The 20866-nt window shown below is 45.3% G+C and overlaps 1 protein-coding gene across 1 annotated transcript in view; it reads left to right on the forward strand.

Annotated features, from left to right (window-relative positions):
- The first annotated feature begins 4838 nt into the window (after positions 1-4838).
- GARS1 (glycyl-tRNA synthetase 1) overlaps positions 4839-20866 on the forward strand; it is a 45367-nt gene continuing 29339 nt past the window's right edge. The window contains exons 1-4 of the mRNA XM_063452731.1: positions 4839-5120; positions 16744-16845; positions 19099-19201; positions 20025-20166. Coding sequence (XP_063308801.1) covers positions 4893-5120; positions 16744-16845; positions 19099-19201; positions 20025-20166 — 575 coding nt within the window. The 5' untranslated portion in view covers positions 4839-4892. The remainder of the gene's footprint in view (positions 5121-16743; positions 16846-19098; positions 19202-20024; positions 20167-20866) is intronic.

Raw genomic sequence — 20866 nt, forward strand, 5'->3', positions numbered from 1 at the left:
ATAGAGAGAGAGTACTTTGTGTGTTAGGAAGTAGTGTGGCAGTCGGAATGTGTGCTTGGATAGAGAGAGAGAGCACTTTGTGTGTTAGGAAGTAGTGTAGCAGTCGGAATGTGTGCTTGCATAGAGAGAGAGCACTTTGTGTGTTAGGAAGTAGTGTGGCAGTTGGAATGTGTGCTTGGATAGAGAGAGAGTACTTTGTGTGTTAGGAAGTAGTGTGGCAGTCGGAATGTGTGCTTGGATAGAGAGAGAGCACTTTGTGTGTTAGGAAGTAGTGTGGCAGTCGGAATGTGTGCTTGGATAGAGAGAGCACTTTGTGTGTTAGGAAGTAGTGTGGCAGTTGGAATGTGTGCTTGGATAGAGAGAGAGCACTTTGTGTGTTAGGAAGTAGTGTGGAAGTCGGAATGTGTGCTTGGATAGAGAGAGAGCACTTTGTGTGTTAGGAAGTAGTGTGGCAGTCGGAATGTGTGCTTGGATAGAGAGAGAGCACTTTGTGTGTTAGGAGTTGTGTGGCAGTCGGAATGTGTGCTTGGATAGAGAGAGAGCACTTTGTGTGTTAGGAGTTGTGTGGCAGTCGGAATGTGTGCTTGCATAGAGAGAGAGCACTTTGTGTGTTAGGAAGTAGTGTGGCAGTCGGAATGTGTGCTTGGATAGAGAGAGAGCACTTTGTGTGTTAGGAAGTAGTGTGGCAGTCGGAATGTGTGCTTGCATAGAGAGAGAGCACTTTGTGTGTTAGGAAGTAGTGTGGCAGTCGGAATGTGTGCTTGCATAGAGAGAGAGCACTTTGTGTGTTAGGAAGTAGTGTGGCAGTCGGAATGTGTGCTTGGATAGAGAGATAGAGAGACTTTGTGTGTTAGGAAGTAGTGTGGCAGTTGGACTGTGTGCTTGGATAGAGAGAGAGCACTTTGTGTGTTAGGAAGTAGTGTGGCAGTCGGAATGTGTGCTTGGATAGAGAGAGAGCACTTTGTGTGTTAGGAAGTAGTGTGGAAGTCGGAATGTGTGCTTGGATAGAGAGAGAGCACTTTGTGTGTTAGGAAGTAGTGTGGCAGTCGGAATGTGTGCTTGGATAGAGAGAGAGCACTTTGTGTGTTAGGAAGTAGTGTGGAAGTCGGAATGTGTGCTTGGATAGAGAGAGAGCACTTTGCGTGTTAGGAAGTAGTGTGGCAGTCGGAATGTGTGCTTGGATAGAGAGAGAGCACTTTGTGTGTTAGGAAGTAGTGTGGCAGTCGGAATGTGTGCTTGGATAGAGAGATAGAGAGACTTTGTGTGTTAGGAGTTGTGTGGCAGTCGGAATGTGTGCTTGGATAGAGAGAGAGCACTTTGTGTGTTAGGAAGTAGTGTGGCAGTCGGAATGTGTGCTTGCATAGAGAGAGAGCACTTTGTGTGTTAGGAAGTAGTGTGGCAGTTGGACTGTGTGCTTGGATAGAGAGAGAGCACTTTGTGTGTTAGGAAGTAGTGTGGCAGTTGGAATGTGTGCTTGGATAGAGAGAGAGCACTTTGTGTGTTAGGAAGTAGTGTGGCAGTCGGAATGTGTGCTTGGATAGAGAGAGAGCACTTTGTGTGTTAGGAAGTAGTGTGGCAGTCGGAATGTGTGCTTGGATAGAGAGAGAGCACTTTGTGTGTTAGGAAGTAGTGTGGAAGTCGGAATGTGTGCTTGGATAGAGAGAGAGCACTTTGCGTGTTAGGAAGTAGTGTGGCAGTCGGAATGTGTGCTTGGATAGAGAGAGAGCACTTTGTGTGTTAGGAAGTAGTGTGGCAGTCGGAATGTGTGCTTGGATAGAGAGAGAGCACTTTGTGTGTTAGGAAGTAGTGTGGAAGTCGGAATGTGTGCTTGGATAGAGAGAGAGCACTTTTGTTTAGATTGGGGGCATTTCTCGCCATGTCTTCGAGGACAGCTACATCTCCCACCCACTGTTGGGAGGTGTATGAATAGCGATGCCCAGTAGTATGGAGAATTCACAAATGATGCATCCATCTGTAATCATGGAGGTTCCTGTGGGGTCCCTTCTATTATTCCATTACTTTACTCTGGCAGCGTTTACAGATGATGCCTTTGCCTGATGGGCGTTGCAGTCTGTAGAGATGGTGCCTGTACCTGATGGGAGTTGCAGTCTGAACAGATGGTGCCTGTTCTTGTTTATGTAGGTGCAGCTGAATCAGAGAGCGGTATACCGACTGATGGGGATGGAAAGCCCTTGTGATGGGTGTTGCAGCTCAGTAGATAGATACATGTTCATGTTGAAGGGAGCTGCTGTCAATAGATGAATAAATGAGGGATACGAAAGGAGTTTCAGCCCATACTGAGGAGTTATATAGCCCTGGTGATGGGAGTTAAAGTCCAGAGTTTGCAATAGAAATTGCTATTCAGAGTGTGTCTTTCTTAGGTGATGGGAGTTGTAGTTCTCTCTCTTTGGTTATGGGAGGAGCAGTTCATTGGTCCATTAAGTTGCGATGAGAGTTACATAACATGCAGATTGTGGCTCTGCTTAGTGATGGGAGCAGTAGTCCATTAGACTGTGTCTAGGTCCTCTAACGGGGTAGGCCACCTATGAGAGTTACATACCATGCAGCTTGTGGCTCTGCCTGGTGATGGGAGTAGTAGTCCACACAGACTGTGTCTAGGTCCTATAACAGGGGTAGGCCACCTATGGCACTGGATGTGCCTTTGCACGACACTCAAGGCTGGTAGAGCCAAACTGGTTCTGGATTATCAGAAATCCATGTGTGGCTTCAGATATCGCTAGTACAAAAAGGTGGTGAGGGACAATCCTCAATTTATGCATTACAGCACTATAGAAAGTCATCTCAGAAAACCTCCTCCCAGAACGAATGCAATCCGCCGCACTAGAGTAGAGCAGCCCACAGCAGATATAGCAACTCCTGCCCTTGACCTGTACCTGGCCAGCCCTGTCCCCACTGAACCCCAATAAAGTCACCCACACTGCTAGACTTGGGCAGAGCTGAAAAATAAGCCTTTATCTTGTACCAAAAAAAACTAACAACCCACAAACAAACGGTCTCCACACAAACAACAGTACTGACAATCCACATACACAGCCCCTCACATGCACACACCAACACACTATGTGACATATCATCCACACACACCCACACAATTCCACAATGAGCCACCATACACAGGTATAATACACAATACTACAAACTACTCATGGATATATACAATATAACAGCCCCCAGACACACAAATGTAACACGACAAAGCAACTTCAGCACTCATTAATAACACCAGCAGAATATTTAAACATACACACCTCAATTTAAAAAGAAATAGGATCGGCACACCAAGGGACTTAAAGATCTTATTTTGGCACAGTAACACTAAAAGGCTGCCTGTCCTATAGCCTGCAGTCCATACAGATTGTGCTTCTCCCTGGTAATGGGAGTAGTGGTCAATTCTCCACACAGATATTTAGATGAATGTTACAAACCATACAGTGTGTCTCTCCCTAGTAAAGGGAGTTTCATTCCATACAGATTATGCCTTTCCCTGGTGATGGGAGTTGCAGTCCATACAGATTTTGCCTTTCCCTGGTGATGGGAGTTGCAGTCCATACAGATTTTGCCTTTCCCTGGTGATGGGAGTTGCAGTCCATACAGATTTTTGCCTTTCCCTGGTGATGGGAGTTGCAGTCCATACATATTTTGCCTTTCCCTGGTGATGGGAGTTGCAGTTCATACAGATTTTGCCTTTCCCTTGTCATGGGAGTTGCAGTCCATACAGATTTTGCCTTTCCCTGGTGATGGGAGTTGCAGTTCATAAAGATTTTTCCTTTCCCTTGTCATGGGAGTTGCAGTCCATACAGATTTTTCCTTTCCCTGGTGATGGGAGTTGCAGTCCATACAGATGTTACCTTTTCCATGTAATGAGAGTTGCAGTCCATACAGATTTTGCCTTTCCCTTGTCATGGGAGTTGCAGTCCATACAGATTTTGCCTTTCCCTGGTGATGGGAGTTGCAGTTCACACAGATTTTGCCTTTCCCTTGTCATGGGAGTTGCAGTCCATACAGATTTTGCCTTTCCCTGGTGATGGTAGTTGCAGTCCATACAGATTTTGCCTTTCCCTGGTGATGGGAGTTGCAGTTCATACAGATTTTGCCTTTCCCGTGTCATGGGAGTTGCAGTCCATACAGATTTTGCCTTTCCCTGGTGATGGGAGTTGCAGTCCATAACGATTGTGCCTTTCCCTGGTGATGGGAGTTGCAGTTCATACAGATTTTGCCTTTCCCTTGTCATGGGAGTTGCAGTCCATACAGATTTTGCCTTTTCCTTGTGATGAGAGTTGCAGTCCATACAGATTGTGCCTCTCATTGTTGATTTGAGTGGTGGTCAATTGATTCTCGCAGAAGTTTAGTTGAGTGTTACAAGATATACAGTGTCTCTTTCCCTGGTGATGGGAGTTGCAGTCCATACAGATTGTACCTTGCCCTGGTGATGGGAGTAGTGGTCAGTTGATCCATACAGGTGTTCTGATGAATGTTACAAACCATACAGACTATGCCATTTCCAGGTGATGAGAGTTTGAATCCCCTGGCCCATTTAGAGTGTGCCTGTTCCAGGTGATGGGAGTTTGAATCCCCTGGCCCATTTAGAGTGTGCCTGTTCCAGGTGATGGGAGTTTGAATCCCCTGGCCCATTTAGAGTGTGCCTGTTCCAGGTGATGGGAGTTTGAATCCCCTGGCCCGTTTAGAGTGTGCCTATTCCTGGTGATGGGAGTTGCAGTTTGTATTAAATGATAACACAGTACTGGCAGGCATTCCTTGAACCAAGATGGCGGCCGCTGCCTCCCGGCTGCTGTGAAAGTGTCGCGCTGTGTCGGTGCCGCTTTGCGGCCGTGCAGAGATTTCATCATGCAGTGTGAGTGAGTCCCCAGTCCATGCTGCTGCTCAGATCCCTCCCCGCCCTGCTGCACCATCTCCAGCCTCGCTCTCTGGGAGCCCCCCTGCTGCTCCAGCGACTCCATCACCCTCAGCCAGCACAGCCAGCCCGCCCAGCCCGGGCCCAGCACCCTCAGCCAGCCCACCCAGCACAGCCCCGCACAGCCGGCATGGAGGGCAACATAGAGGAGCAGCTCGCTCCCCTCAGACAGGCGGTCAAACAGCAGGTGAGAGACATCCTCAGGGCCTGGCACCACCACTCCCAGCACTCCCAGGCAGCCTCTGGCTGCTGGGAGTCATAGCTCCAGCCTCAGCATTAATGTGTGTTAAACCAAACACTGGCTGAGCCTGATGTGAGTTTTAGACTTCAGTCCACAGTGGCCATGAGACCCTGGAGGATGCTGCAGTGTCTGGCTGAGCATGATGGGAGCTGTTCAGTCTGCACACAGCCCCTAACATGGTTCAGATATTGGGGAATGGTTAATTTTGGGTAAAGATCACCAACATTGTGGAGGTTACACAGCTCTGCCAGGCATACTGTCTGTCGATATTTATTTATTTTATTCTCCTTTTTATTCAGATTTCTTCTATAAATTAATTTCAGGTTCTCTCTTTTTCCATCATTTCAGTAAGAAGTGATTTGGTTTTGGTTTGTAAAGAATTTGAATCACATTGTTATATGGCAATACTTGTTAAATTAGAACCTAACTCTCTCTCTCTCTCTCTCTCTCTCTCTCTCTCTCTCTCTCTATATTTTTTTTTTCTTCGCATTTTGTATTTTCTGTTAGCAGATGTGCTGGTGAATGTGTGGTTACTGTACCATGACATCAGTGCTCTGTGAGTCAGTCCTGTATCTCACTGGTGAATAATTGTGAATTATTTGCCCACACTCAAGTTTCACTCCTTTTCTTGCACTAAACTTTACGCCCAGACCTCCCATTCATTAAGGGTTAATTTCTGTAGCAGGGATTTTACCTTTGTAATTATTTTCTTTGTTAGAGCTAACATGAAATAATTTACATGCATAGTTCAGGGTTATCTCTTTTAATTCATTTGTTGTTTTTTGTTTATTTTATCACCTGTCAAGATACGCAATACGGCCTTTTAGAGGGCTGTGAGATGTGTTGCTGTCACTTTGTTTTGATATCAGAGCCAGGGCTAGCCTCCAGGTATTTTGACAGGTCACACATCACCTCTGTATAGTCCCTCTGCACGTGTCCAGTGTGTGTAAACCAATGGTCACCTGTGACAAAATACCTGTGACATTTGTATCTCAGTCTCCTCTAGACTTTCTGCTTTGTGTCGGTGATATAGGTGTTGTCGGTCATTATCTATATAACAATAACAATTATTTATAATGAGCAACTGTGGGGCAACTATTATAAAGGTAGATATTGTGAACTCGTTTGGGCAGGGTCCTTCACCTACTATTCCTGTATGTCTAACTTAGGTAGGCCTTGTATAAATAATTATTATTGTGGAGCAAACGGCAGGAACATGAAATAAATGCTGGTATTATGGAAAGATAGTTTAAGGAGCTACCCGAAGGATATACAGTATTATGTATTCCAATCCAACGGCCATTAGAGATTGGGCTGCGCTACCGGACTGAATGATTAAAGCTTCCAAACGTGATGTAATATTGATCTGTGCCTCCTCCTAGTATGTTTGAGGTGGACATTAAATAGCAGTGAGATCTGTATCTTGCAAAGGTTGCTCATCCACTCCCACAATGCAATGCGCAACATCCCATAATGCCAAACTGGAAGCAAACATAATGCGAGTATAAAATTAAATCTGTGTATTGGATGTCAAACTATTATCTGGACTCCAGCTCTCACAGCCTGTCACTGCTGACCACGGTTGGACTTACAGGTACACTTACAGGTATAAGGGGCTGCTGGAGGAGAGCGATGGCTGTTTGTGCTGATGAAAGGTTTTGCTTTTGTCCAGCCACTCAAGTCCTATCAGAAACCCAAAAACTCATAACACCATAAACACTGCAGGAACCGTAGTGGTTATGGGGCATAGAGTGTAACACGTTATTTTTGCTGCTATACATATGAAAGTGCAATGTGTGCAATACTAATTGCACTGGGTCCAGGGCAACTTAGATTCTATGCTAAAATGCCGTATTAAAGGTCATTATAATGAATTGCTTAGGTGCTGTCTAACTTATTGTAAAATATTGTTTGGGTAAAAATTCTAAAAATGGAGCAGTTAGCAGTAACATTCTTTCTGCTACCATGGCAACTGCTTAACTTTTAGGATGTTGCCATACAATTGCTTTTTGTAAATGAAGTCTCATTGCTTGTGACCTGGCCACCCCACCCCCACAAACACTGACATCTGCAGAATGAAAGACAGACAAGATTTAGCCCCAAGCATCAGGGGGTTCTGATCATTGTTTGTTTTAAAGCATTCAAATATTGAAATTGTATGGAGTCTTGATTAGTCGATTTCCTGAAAAACAAACTACAATTTTCTCAGTAAATTAGACTGCGGTTATTGTTAAATAGGGTATTAAAGCACTTTCATGGTAGATGTGGCAGTGTCTCTTTAATATTGATTCAAGTGTTCCTTAAGGAACGAAGCTCGGTAAGTTCCCTGGGGACCATTGCTCTGCACTAATAGGGCATATGGTGAGCTTGGAGATGTATTGTAGCAAAAGATTTGTCAACGTACCACGAAAGAGCATCTCGTCAAGTAACTGGCACTCCATTTCTGCAAATGGCAGCTCTTGTAGGGGGTGTCTGGCTAGCCTTGTATTGCAGGGACTCTGAAGTGGGCCCGCAGTAATAATAATAACAAAGTATTTAACCAGGAAAGGTACATTCAGATTACTCTGGTTTCCAAGTACATCCTGGGGATGTTACCTTAGCCCAACCTCCAGGGGATGTTACTATTACCCAATTTAATTGAACTCCTTTTATCTCCCTCGGAAGGATGAAGGGCTGAGTCAACTCTGCCGGGATTTAAAGGGACACTTTAGTACCCTGAGGGTGCCCCCACCCTCAGGGTCCCCCTCCCGCGGCGCTGAAGGGGTTAAAACCCCTTCAGCTACTCACCCTTTTCCCCCCGCCGGCTCTCTTACCTCTCCTCCCCCGCCGACGTTAGCATCCTTGTCTGACGTCACTGCGCGCGTGCATTCAAAGTGTCTGTAGGAAAGCATTTTTCAATGCTTTCCTATGGACGCTCTGCGTGATTGAGGCATTATATGCCTCAATCATTACCGATGCGCCTCTAGTGGCTGTTTGGAAGACAGCCACGAGAGGCTGGCTTAACCCCAGATGTAAACATAACAATTTCTCAGAAATTGCTATGTTTACATCAGGCAGGGTTAACCCTAGAGGGACCTGACACCCAGACCACTTCACTGAGCTGAAGTGGTCTGGGTGACTATATTGTCCCTTTAAACATTTGACCCCCAAGGGTTGAACAGATTCTACTGATGATGCATTAGCCCACTGAACTATCGGTAAATGGAAGACATATAAAATAAAGCAAAATGTAACCATTTTATTATATCATTTCCATTTATCCCATCGAATTGTAATTTTGATTCATTCTTTTAAGTTCAGTTTTTCTTTCATTTTCTGTTATATCTTAGACTTTAATTGGCTTTCATGGCTTTGGTATAAACAGGGTACATAGTTGTTCAATCCTAAACTCTTTCATGTAGAGTGAGTTAGGAGCTCATACAGACACGCACTCTATACAGATTTTCCTTCCGTTACCAGCTGTGATGTCACATTCGTGATGTCAGAGGTAGCAGAACTGTAAGCGTAAGAGTAGTGTGTCTGTAAGCTCACTTACCTGTTCTCCTTCCATTATAAAACATATAGAAACATATTAAAGGGAAATACAGTTCTACAAATCAGGCAGCCAATCAGAGCATGTTCAAATGCATGCTGGGAAATACAATTTTTGTTAAATCAGATGTGTTAATAATATATCAATGCAAAGTATAGTGAATTGTTTTTACTACCCATGCCCTTGAATTCACCTGCAGCCTGTTCATGGCATGTGCACAGGTTCCAATCAGCTGGGAGTAGCTGGGTGTTAACTCCGATCCTACTGGGAAATATGCGACCTGCCCAATTAACCCTTGATACTAATTGGCTTCTTGCTGTTTAATAGGAGCATAGGCCGAAGAGATTTAATTGGACTGTGAGAAAAATTCCTAGAAAAGGGAAATGTAACTTTTTGCCTTTTGTAAAACAAACCTCAAAATTAAGTGGTAGGGATAATCTGGCAATGACAGGTTTAATGAGAAAAACCATGAATTCAGCCGGGAATCTGCAGGCGCTATATAAATAAAAATAATAATGTATGAGCTTCTAATAGCAGATGATCTGATTTTCTTTTGGGTAAACTAGATAATATATGAAACTAGGATTGCAATATCCCTTAAGTGTGAGGAATAATATACAATATATATTGTGATATTGAAAATACCTGAACTGTGTGCTTGTCTAAAGGACACAAACAATATCATTTTACTGCTGTAGTACAATCCTAGTATTTATCACTTAGAAGAAAACAAGACATTTTTATGAATGAGCAGGACGGTCCCACGCTCGTGACCTCTTTAACCTCGTCTGCTGGGGCAGTTACACATTGTGTCTGCTCGGTGTCCCATTTTAACGTTGACATGGCCTCTGCAACGCAATGTGGCTTTATTTTAAACTTCTTTCTATAGCAAATATCAAACCTATAAGTGTGGTACTACCACTTTACATTAAACTATGCTTTTATCCTGGAGACTTCAGTTTTGTCGTTCTTATTCCCAGTTTATTAATCCAGAGTGTCTGTAAATGTCACTGTATTCTAAATTGTCAGGGCTTGTATCACTTTCTTGCTTTTATAAACTGCACTAACCCTCTCCTCTCGCTTCCCTCCCCCCCCCCCCCCCTTGCTTTTGAGGAATTTAGGATGATTCTCCCACCCCTCTGTCTCCTCCCTTTGCCACGTTAACCTGAATTCAATGCAGAATCCATCCAGATGTTGAAGAAATATACTGACAAGGATTTAGTGTCCCGCAGCCTTCTTGTGCATCGAGAACAGTGCAAGCTTAATGTCATAGAAATAACGTTTTAGGAATATGAATGTTTTCAAAACTCAGTTTGTTTTAACAGATTGTGATTTTAGGTGTTACCAAATTGTGAAAAAGAAGAGATTCATTAAGCATGTATGTTGCAAGTACTGTTACTTTATTAAAGAGTATAGAGTTACATGTGTAAGGAAGTTTATAGTCTATAAATCTGCGTGCAGTAACAAATCATCATTGTTCGACTCCTAGATCTTGGGGGTAGAGCACTCAGCAGATTCCCAGCAGCAGGTCGTCCCTAATTATCCTATGGCGGAGACAGAGCATTCACCTTTATAGCAGTAAAATGTCATAATTAGGAAGTTTTATCCTTTGCGAGCCACGGAATATTGAAGGATCTCTCAATGAGCACACTACCTCATTACATGCTGCATGTTTACATTGTGCAAATATTTGCACCGATTATGTAGAAGCGAATCTTCCTCATTATGGGGATTATGTGTAAAAATGTTCATGTGTCGGCCAGTTCTGTGTGCATGCGCCATTTTTCTCAAGTATTTAACCGTTACTCCATTTTATACAGTGGAGACTTTTTTTTTTTCCATATATAATCTTTATTTGCCAACAGCATGAACAAACATACATTGCAGACATTGTCGGTTATATCAGGTTTACATGTCAATGTGAATTCAGTAACAATGCCATTTGAACAGTACAATTTATGCATCATGGAACAGTCCGTATATGCTCTTTATTTATAACGTCGGGTAACTGTGTGCTCCTGAGTTGTGTTGCCTTATACCTAGGTTCGAATTTCTTACTTTTGGTAATGTGTTGGCAGAACTTGGGGGAAGGGGTCAGGAGCATTGGTGGGGGTGGGGGGGGGGATTGAACTTGGATTGGAGACTGAGAGTCCCCAGCCTTGCTACCCTTTTCCTGCTCGGTCTAGTTAGCCTCTCATAAACAATTGTAGTCTTTCTCTGGATGCTATAACATCAGTTAAACGGGTCTGGTTCGTGGTCGTTAATACCTACAGCCTGGGGCGCACATCTAGACAGTGGGAGTCAGGGTCTGAGGTTCCAGCTTGCCCAGTCTTTTTCGTACCTGCATTCCCCATCCCAGATCCTGCTGGCCATGCGCTCAAGGGAGCTTATACTATCCACTCTCTCTGTGATAGCCACCAGTGTGGGTACTATTTTGCTTTTCCAATGTTGGGCTATTAGGATTTTGTCACCGTAAGTATGTTAATTAGTACTTTCCTGTGGGGGTGCAGTGAGAGCCCAGATATCATATGTAATAAGTAATGTTCTGGTTTCAGCGGAATCAAGAGGCCGGTAGTATTCTCAATAAGGCCTTGTATTTGTTTCCAGAGTGAACCTAAAGCCTGACATTCCCAAAACATGTCTAAGGCAAAGGAAAGGTTTTTTTACTGTAAGAACAATCAGGATGTGGAATTCTCTGCCTGAAGAAGTGGTTTTATCAGAGTCCATACAGATGTTCAAACAGCTACTAGATGCATACTTGCAAAGACAGAATATTCAAGGATATAATCTTTCAATGTAGGGTAATAACTGCTTGATTCAAGGATAAATCTGACTGCCATTCTGGGGTCAATAAGGAATTTTTTGTCCTAGCTTGTTGCAAAATTGTGCTTCAAACTGGGTTTTTTTTTTTTTTTTTTCTCTTTTGGATCAAAAGCAAAAAACAGGTGTGAGGAAGGCTGAACTTGATGGACGCAAGTCTCTTTTCAGCTATCGAACTATGTAACTATGTAACTATGTGTATCATGGTGCCCACTCCCCCCTCACACCTCCAGCAAAGCCCAGAGGAACCTGTGTAGATGCTTGCTAGTTTGTGTGGGACAAGGTACCATCTCATGGCTATTTTGCAGTATGCCTCCCATATCGAGAGGCCCTTGGAGGCTTTTTTCGTGTTTGTCAGTGCCTCATACCATTGGGCCAGTGTTAGTTGGCAACCTAGTTCCTTCTCCCATTGCGTCATATAGGTTCGTGCGTCACCTGCCTGACCCTCTAGTAGGGCATTATAACACATAGACAGGGGCTTCCCTAGCTTAGTGGAGAGGACCTGAGTGGGCAGCAGGGGTAGGTCTCGGGATACCTCTTTGATTCCGCAAGTATGGTACAGTGGAGACTTTTAATGACCCAACACCCCGACACTTTTTATTTGTGCATTTGCAATTTGATGGGTTGTTCTTTGTATTTATTATACACAAATGAATATGAAAGCAGCTTAGTTGGCATAGAAAATATGGTTAAAAAAAAAAAATGTATAAAAAGGCTCAATTTTGTAACTTTTTTTTCATTAATAGCAACAAGTTTGTGAAACAAAATTAAATAGAAAAATACAATTATGCAAGAGGCACAGTTTCACATAGAGGGATATTTTGACGCAAATAAGGGAATAAATTGAAATAAAAATGGAACATGACACTTTTTATACATCACCTCTCACCGTCTCATACTGAGTGTGCGCACTTTGTGTGCCAGGGAATTTATTTAAATAGGGTATTGTAACCGTAGAATCGTAGTGGTCCTTCATGGTAATGATACATGGATTGTCCCTTTAAATGCCATTCATATTAACTGGTCACGCAGACTGGCATGTGGCAGGGACTGCTCAAAGGCCGTTATGTCATATTTGCAGCCAAACGGCTATAACCATCATGGAACAGAGACCACAGATCCTCATTCTGCCATGTTTGGTGTTTTTCCATTGCTGAACCTTGTATACTCAATAATCTTTATAAAGGGCCCATGAAGAGGGACAAAAATATAAGAGCAGCGATTCTCCCAGCCTCCGGTTTCCCCCATGTTGTGTGTTTTATTGCAGAATCAGTACCCAGCACATGGCCCGGACCCAATTGTACGTCTTACAGTTTCTAAACAAGTAATATCCAAAACCATAGTGGGTGCTTTGCTGCCAGTACCACAGATTAAAAGCTTAGGCATTGCAAACACTATGGTTACCTAGATACATGCTTTCTTAATAGATTGCGGCCAGGTGTCGCTCTGAGCCTTTTGGCAAACCTAGGAAACGGCTCTGGTATTGCTTTATGCGTTATTGTGAGAGTTTACATACAAACAATTCACATAGTTCAGATAAATTGGCTTCAGCCAAATCATAGCCTCTAGCTGATTTCTTGACTTCCAAATATAGGATGTTCTGTTGGTTTCCATGGTGACTGCACCACTTCTCGATGTTTTGACCCCACAATTGTTTTTTTTTTTTTTTTAATATAGATAATCCCCTCTGTCCCCTTTCATGACGCTGCATTTCATTGTCAATCTCTTTAGTATTTTGGAAAGCTGGACTTTCCAGTGTATACGATACATAAACAGCCAGTGTTGGTTATCTGGAGTCACATTTATTGTAAGTACTGCACTAGGCTTTTAATGTCCTGGAGAGGCAGAACACACAAGCAACCCCCATGGAAAGTCTCTGGGTGGTTCCGCTGTCTGCTTTTATAGAGCAGCTTATTTAAGTTGAGCATCGCTGATTAAGCTTGGTGTGACTCTTTTTTTTGCCTCGCATGCTGTTGCTGATCCCCCTTATTCCTGTAATAACAGTGGATTAGATGCTGGAAGTGTTAGTTTTATAGTCACAGTGAACACATTGAGCAGTATGCAGCCTCCCGGATGCTTATAAAACGCAGGGCTGGGTGGGTCAGTTTATTCGTGATGCCTGCGTATAGGTGTAAAATATGCATTTGCTGTAGGTTAGAGTATAGAACATGTATGGAATGACTTGCTACAAATTCTTCTTCTATTGTATGGTATGAACGTGCATTTATTTATTTTTTTGTTTCATGTATTATGAATACACAGATTGGGTAATACTAAATTTGGCGAAAGTAACCTCGCCACTGGCTCTTTGAGGGGCATGCTGGCCAGCCTCTTACCTCAGGACTATGGCCCATGTGTTAGACTTTGGTTCAGTACTGGGCAAAGGCTTTGTTTGTGCCTTTCACATTGTCTGGTTTGGTATATAGGAATTACCGAACAGATTATACTTATGCTGTTCGTATACTGAACCAACTAGCGAACAGTTAGAACACACAGGGGAGTTGTGTGCTGCTTGTTGACTTTTTGGCCCCTATCAACACCTTAACTGCAACGTACTAAGCGGTTGGCTAGGTGGCCGCCGTTCGTATGGATGAACACGAGGTAGCGGCCATCTTGTTCCAGTGAACGCGTATAGTGGTGTTTTGTCGTCGAGTGTATGGAACCCAAAGCAGACACTCGATGGCGCGAAAACCGCTGGGATTTCCATAACCAAGTATGTTCGGTGGCGCTCGTATGAGAAGAGCGGTGTTCGGTGGGAGCAAACTCCCGAACAAGGGACACAAGGCCAGCAAGCGCCCGTGGCGGATCCGGGGGGGGGCAACAAAGCAATTGCCCCCCCACCCCCTGAGAAAACAGATGGTCTCCCTCTCTCCTGCCAGCACATGTAGATGCCAGCCCTGCAATGTGCCTGCGGACCGGGGAGGGAAATCAAAGATCTGTGAGAGAGGACCCGGGAGCTCTTACCTGCAGCTCCTGCGGGTCCTCCTCTCGCGAGCATGGAGCGTTGCCGCGGTTACCACGGCAACGCTCCAAATCTCGCGAGAGTGAACTCTAGCCCTGGAGCGCGGGCTAGAGTTCACTGGAACCACTGGACCACCAGGGATTCCCCACCGGACCACCAGGGAAATGTCCCCCCATCTCCCAGTAAAGGTAAGAAGGGAGGGGGGACATAATATTTATTTTAATTAAATTTTTTTTTTTTTTTTTAAAAAGACTCCCCTAGCCTTTTAATGTATGTTTTCTGTGCCTGGAGATAATTGAGTTTAGTTCAGTTCCTGACTCAATTATCTCCCAGGCACAGGGGAGGGATTATCTTGTTTTGTGTGGGAGTGTCCTGGATCTGCGAGCCAATGTAATCATGTGTATGTTTGGTTTTTCTGTAGTCTACTCTCAGGTCCTGTAGGAAATGCCCTGGATTATGTAACCGGAACCCCCTTGCATGGGGACCTGCATATAAGGCCAGTTGTGGCTGCCATTAAACCAGTTCCTCTTCACCCTCAACGTAGAGCCTCGTCTCATTTGTGGAGGGGACAGCTATATTCACTCTGGGGATTGCTATATCACTATACTCCCTTGGATTACAACACTCGCTCTTTTAAGAGCTATCCTGCTATACTTTCTGGAGTAGGAGAGGTCTACCCACTGGAAGCTGGGTCTCTGACTTGGATCCAGAGTGGGTGGAGGACAGCGAGACCCCAGTCAAGCTGCGGCAGCTGTGGGGTTTACGGTGGTTATGGTATTCCAGTGCGGTGCTTATGGTGCTCGCAATTCCTAGGAAGCCGCGATTGGCGGAGGCACCCAGTCGGTCCATTACACCAAATATAAAGCAAGGCTGATCCACTAGATGGCCTAACCTTGGCAATTAGGATTTATCTACATTTCGCAAGGTGTTAGGGAGGACTTTCAGCAGGCTGAGTGTCCTGTGAAATGTAGTCCACAACCATGCATAGTGCCAAGGCTATATATCATTAGAAACTGTAGACCATTGGAGGCAGATCTGTTCCCAAATTTTCCACCCCACTCACCTGGTCACCCCACATGGCCCACGGACCTGGTCACCCCACATGGCCCACGGACCTGGTCACCCCACATGGCCCACGGACCTGGTCACCCCACATGGCCCACGGACCTGGTCACCCCACATGGCCCACGGACCTGGTCACCCCACATGGCCCACGGACCTGGTCACCCCACATGGCCCACGGACCTGGTCACCCCACATGGCCCACGGACCTGGTCACCCCACATGGCCCACGGACCTGGTCACCCCACATGGCCCACGGACCTGGTCACCCCACATGGCCCACGGACCTGGTCACCCCACATGGCCCACGGACCTGGTCACCCCACATGGCCCACGGACCTGGTCACCCCACATGGCCCACGGACCTGGTCACCCCACATGGCCCACGGACCTGGTCACCCCACATGGCCCACGGACCTGGTCACCCCACATGGCCCACGGACCTGGTCACCCCACATGGCCCACGGACCTGGTCACCCCACATGGCCCACGGACCTGGTCACCCCACATGGCCATCTTTCTGATTGTTTGATGGGTTGGCAAGTGATACAGACTTCATGGCAAGTATTATATGCTTCATGGACCCAGCGTGCGCGTAGATGCCACCATGCACTGTCTCAAAGGTTGCTCATTTCGTTTTCTTAGATTCTGCTCTTAACCGCCTTTAATGACCTATATCATTATAACAATCTGGTACCACTTGTATATTGACAGCGAGGTCTCAGTGACCAGATAGTGAGGAAGTAGTTAATGTCTTTATTTTAGGCCCACTCCATTAATGGTGGGTTCACGTGAAACTCATGGACTTTTCTTCCACTCAAAAGTATAAAGTGGATCTGTGGCGAAAATGCATATTTTCTCCATGTGTGTTAACCTTAGATTTATTCACAAATTGGTGGAAGCATGTTTTCTGTTTGCAACGGTCAGTTTTTCAAGGTTTTTTTTGTCAAGTTTATGCTGACTGTCCTATGAAATGTAGTTCAGAAATACCAGCCTTGCCTAAGTCAGCTTTCACAGCCCCTAGCAAACACTGAGTGATAACAAACCAATTTTAAATTCACATGTTTTGGTTTACTTTTGGAAATTATGACATGTTAATTTGTGAAAATACTAGAAAAAAAAGTTTAATGCAGACAAATCACTTGTTTTATGTGCGGAGTCCAAGCTTTGAAATTTTTATATTTTTCTCTCAGGGTGACCTAGTACGGCAGCTGAAACAGGATCAAGCACCACAAGTGGATGTGGACAGAGCGGTGGCCGAGCTGAAAGCAAGAAAAAGGGCATTGGAAGCAAAGGTAACTTTACTAGCATTTCATAATGGATACCTGCCCCTCTCTGCCATGCCTTGGCTTCTTCCCCCCTCTGCCATGCCTTGGCTTCTTCCCCCCTCTGCCATGCCTTGGCTTCTTCCCCCCTCTGCCATGCCTTGGCTTCTTCCCCCCTCTGCCATGCCTTGGCTTCTTCCCCCCTCTGCCATGCCTTGGCTTCTTCCCCCCTCTGCCATGCCTTGCCTTCTTGCCCCCCTCTGCCATGCCTTGCCTTCTTGCCCCCCTCTGCCATGCCTTGCCTTCTTGCCCCCCTCTGCCATGCCTTGCCTTCTTGCCCCCCTCTGCCATGCCTTGCCTTCTTGCCCCCCTCTGCCATGCCTTGCCTTCTCTCCCCGTCTGCCATGCCTTGCCTTCTCCTCCCCGTCTGCCATGCCTTGCCTTCTCCTCCCCGTCTGCCATGCCTTGCCTTCTCCTCCCCGTCTGCCATGCCTTGCCTTCTCCTCCCCGTCTGCCATGCCTTGCCTTCTCCTCCCCGTCTGCCATGCCTTGCCTTCTCCTCCCCGTCTGCCATGCCTTGCCTTCTCCTCCCCGTCTGCCATGCCTTGCCTTCTCCTCCCCGTCTGCCATGCCTTGCCTTCTCCTCCCCGTCTGCCATGCCTTGCCTTCTCCTCCCCGTCTGCCATGCCTTGCCTTCTTCCCCCCGTCTCCCATGCCTTGCCTTCTCCCCCCCCCCCCTCTGCCATGCCCTGCCTTCTTGCCCTCTCTGCAATGGCTTGCTTTGTGCCCGACCTCCCCCTCTCACCTCCTGTCCTTCCTTGCCTTTTTTTTTACCTGTCTCATCCCACGCCCTCCCTTGCCTCCTCTGCCCTCCCTTGCCTCCTCTGCCCTCCCTTGCCTCCTCTGCCCTCCCTTGCCTCCTCTGCCCTCCCTTGCCTCCTCTGCCCTCCCTTGCCTCCTCTGCCCTCCCTTGCCTCCTCTGCCCTCCCTTGCCTCCTCTGCCCTCCCTTGCCTCCTCTGCCCTCCCTTGCCTCCTCTGCCCTCCCTTGCCTCCTCTGCCCTCCCTTGCCTCCTCTGCCCTCCCTTGCCTCCTCTGCCCTCCCTTGCCTCCTCTGCCCTCCCTTGCCTCCTCTGCCCTCCCTTGCCTCCTCTGCCCTCCCTTGCCTCCTCTGCCCTCCCTTGCCTCCTCTGCCCTCCCTTGCCTCCTCTGCCCTCCCTTGCCTCCTCTGTCCTCCCTTGCCTCCTCTGTCCTCCCTTGCCTCCTCTGCCCTCCCTTGCCTCCTCTGCCCTCCCTTGCCTCCTCTGCCCTCCCTTGCCTCCTCTGCCCTCCCTTGCCTCCTCTGGCCTCCCTTGCCTCCTCTGGCCTCCCTTGCCTCCTCTGCCCTCCCTTGCCTCCTCTGCCCTCCCTTGCCTCCTCTGCCCTCCCTTGCCTCCTCTGCCCTCCCTTGCCTCCTCTGGCCTCCCTTGCCTTCCCTTTATACCTGTCCCCCTTTGTCATCCCTTGTCTGCCTATAGCAATGTTTTTTTAAATGGATACAATTTTACATCGGTCAGTTTATTCTTTCCTTAATGGTAAGAATACATTTGTGTCCATGCTGACTAAGCAGTTCTCTTGCTGTCCAGTCTCATTCTGTCATATGGCTCCAATTTTGCAATTATCTGGGCCGGCAAATATGCCTGGTTGACATTTCTGACTTGTATGGGGATGATGCTGTTTGTGTTAAATTTAGCCCAGTTGGCGGAGGCTCTTTATTTCTAACCAGTTTCTAGGTTCCATTTTTTTGCTTCAAGAACTAACTGCCCCCATGTATGACGGTGTGAAAGCATACCTCCCAAGTGCCTCTATTTACAAGGGAAAGTCCCTACACTGGAAATCCATTCGTCCCTCTTTTCTATGAGCTTTATAATAGTGGTGTGTCTGAGTGTATAACCGAGCTCCACAGCATGTAAATAATATATATTATTGTTCTAAATTATATTTTAGCTTCAAAAATTATTAGTAAGTCACCTATTTTTTTTTTTTTCTGGTAGACTGGTCATCCTGTCATTAGCGGGCCAGTCATGTAATTTTAGTCAACAATAAATTAGTGGGTCACCCCTAATCTAAATACAATTTTGGTTTGTTTACTTTTTAAGTGTTAATGAGTTCCTTTTTTTAGCTGCCAAATGTGAAAGTGCTCTATAGGTGCTAATTATTGCTACCCAGCCCAGGAAGGAGATTGTGGAAGAGTAGGTTAGAGGTTATTCATCCTAATGACAAAATATCTCTTTATTATTTTGCAGGAATTATCACTCCAACCCAAGGATGACATCGTGGACCGAACCAAAATGGAGGATACGTTGAAACGACGCTTCTTTTATGACCAAGCCTTTGCCATTTACGGAGGTACGTATTTCACAGTCTCGGTTATTAGATGTTATTAGATGTTTTGAACACTAAATATGGAAATGGCTAATATATGCTTTCCTGCTATCATGATCCTGTGGGTTATATTTACTAAATCCTCAGGTGGTTCACATTAGAAAACCAGATCGAGAGGATTGTTGTTTTTGTTTCTACTCCGCTGTATCCAACTGGAGTTGTCTGTGCTTGCATTGAATGGATGCTCTGAAATAACGTGTACTGAAGCATTTTTAGACCTAGTCGTAAGGACTAAGTTTGGCTGGATTATATTTGACATGTTTATCATGAGGCTGGTGTGTTTTGGAACACACTTTCACAGCGGACACTCAATAAATGATGTTTTTGTGAATTGTTTTTAAATATAATCTGTCCAGCAGAGTTTTAAATTACAGGAATGATTTATAGCTATCCGGAAGTATCGGCCATAATGATGTAAAGACATCCAAATTCAGTCAAAGGGGAATTTGTTTTTTTTAAATTAATTTAGGTCACTGAAAATATATTAAGACCAGTAATAACCCACAGATTAATACATTGTAGTTGTCTTTGTTTTAAAAATGATGAAGATGGCCTTTGTTCTGAACATGGTGTCATTAGTAATTGGTTCATTTTATTAAATTTTTGGTAAAAATAAGTCACTCTGAATGTTAAAGTAATGTAAAGTGCATTTCTCCACAATAACCAGTGTTTAGACCCGCAGCTATGTTTTTCCTTGTTAACATACTGAAAACCCATTGGGATTGTCGTTAGTTCTGAAACATGCACATTTATTCCCCGGATTCATTTCCATGTATGTTCCTATCAGGGGTCAGTGGACTGTACGATTTTGGGCCTGTTGGATGCGCCTTGAAAAATAACATCATCCAGACCTGGAGGCAGCATTTTATCCAAGAAGAACAGATCCTGGAGATAGACTGCACGATGCTCACCCCGGAACCTGTTCTCAAGTAATTCCATTCTCTGTATTCTGTGGTCAGTCGCTCAACTTCTGTAAAATTCTGTCCACGGCTATATTTAAAGCAGACACTTGTTGTGGGTTTTTCACTGACGCCGGATGTTCTCATGCAGAGTGTAAGGACGTCCAGCGTTATATGAGCGACCCAAAGTCTGGTAAACCCCCAGAAGCGCCTCTTGTAGCTGCCTGGTAGACGGCCACAAGAGGGTACCTTAGGGGGGGCCTGGGAAACTGGGTGCCTTTAATGTTCCTTTAACGTCACCAGGTTTTGCTTAGTCAGTGCAGCAGAAGCCCCTCTAGTGGCTGTCAGTATGAAAGCCACTACAGGTTGATTTAATTCTGCAATGTAAATATTATTATTATTATTATTTTTTTTTAATGCAGTGTTTTACAAGGACAGGGCCACTGCACTCAGACCACTGATGTAGTGGTCTCGTTGACTACAGTGTCCCTTTAATTATTTATTGTTTGTTATTATGTAAGCAGCTTTCACAATATTTTATATAAACTTTGAGCATGAAAGCAAAGTGCAGAATTTGGGAGCAGTTTGGATAGAAGGCAATGAATTTGGGAGCAGTTTGGATAGAAGGCAATGAATTTGGGAGCAGTTCGGATAGAAGGCAATGCATTTGGGAGCAGTTCGAATAGAAGGCAATGAATTTGGGAGCAGTTTGGATAGAAGGAAATGAATT

Source organism: Pelobates fuscus, chromosome 4 (genome assembly GCF_036172605.1).
Source record: "Pelobates fuscus isolate aPelFus1 chromosome 4, aPelFus1.pri, whole genome shotgun sequence".
NCBI classification, from domain to species: Eukaryota; Metazoa; Chordata; class Amphibia; order Anura; family Pelobatidae; genus Pelobates; species Pelobates fuscus.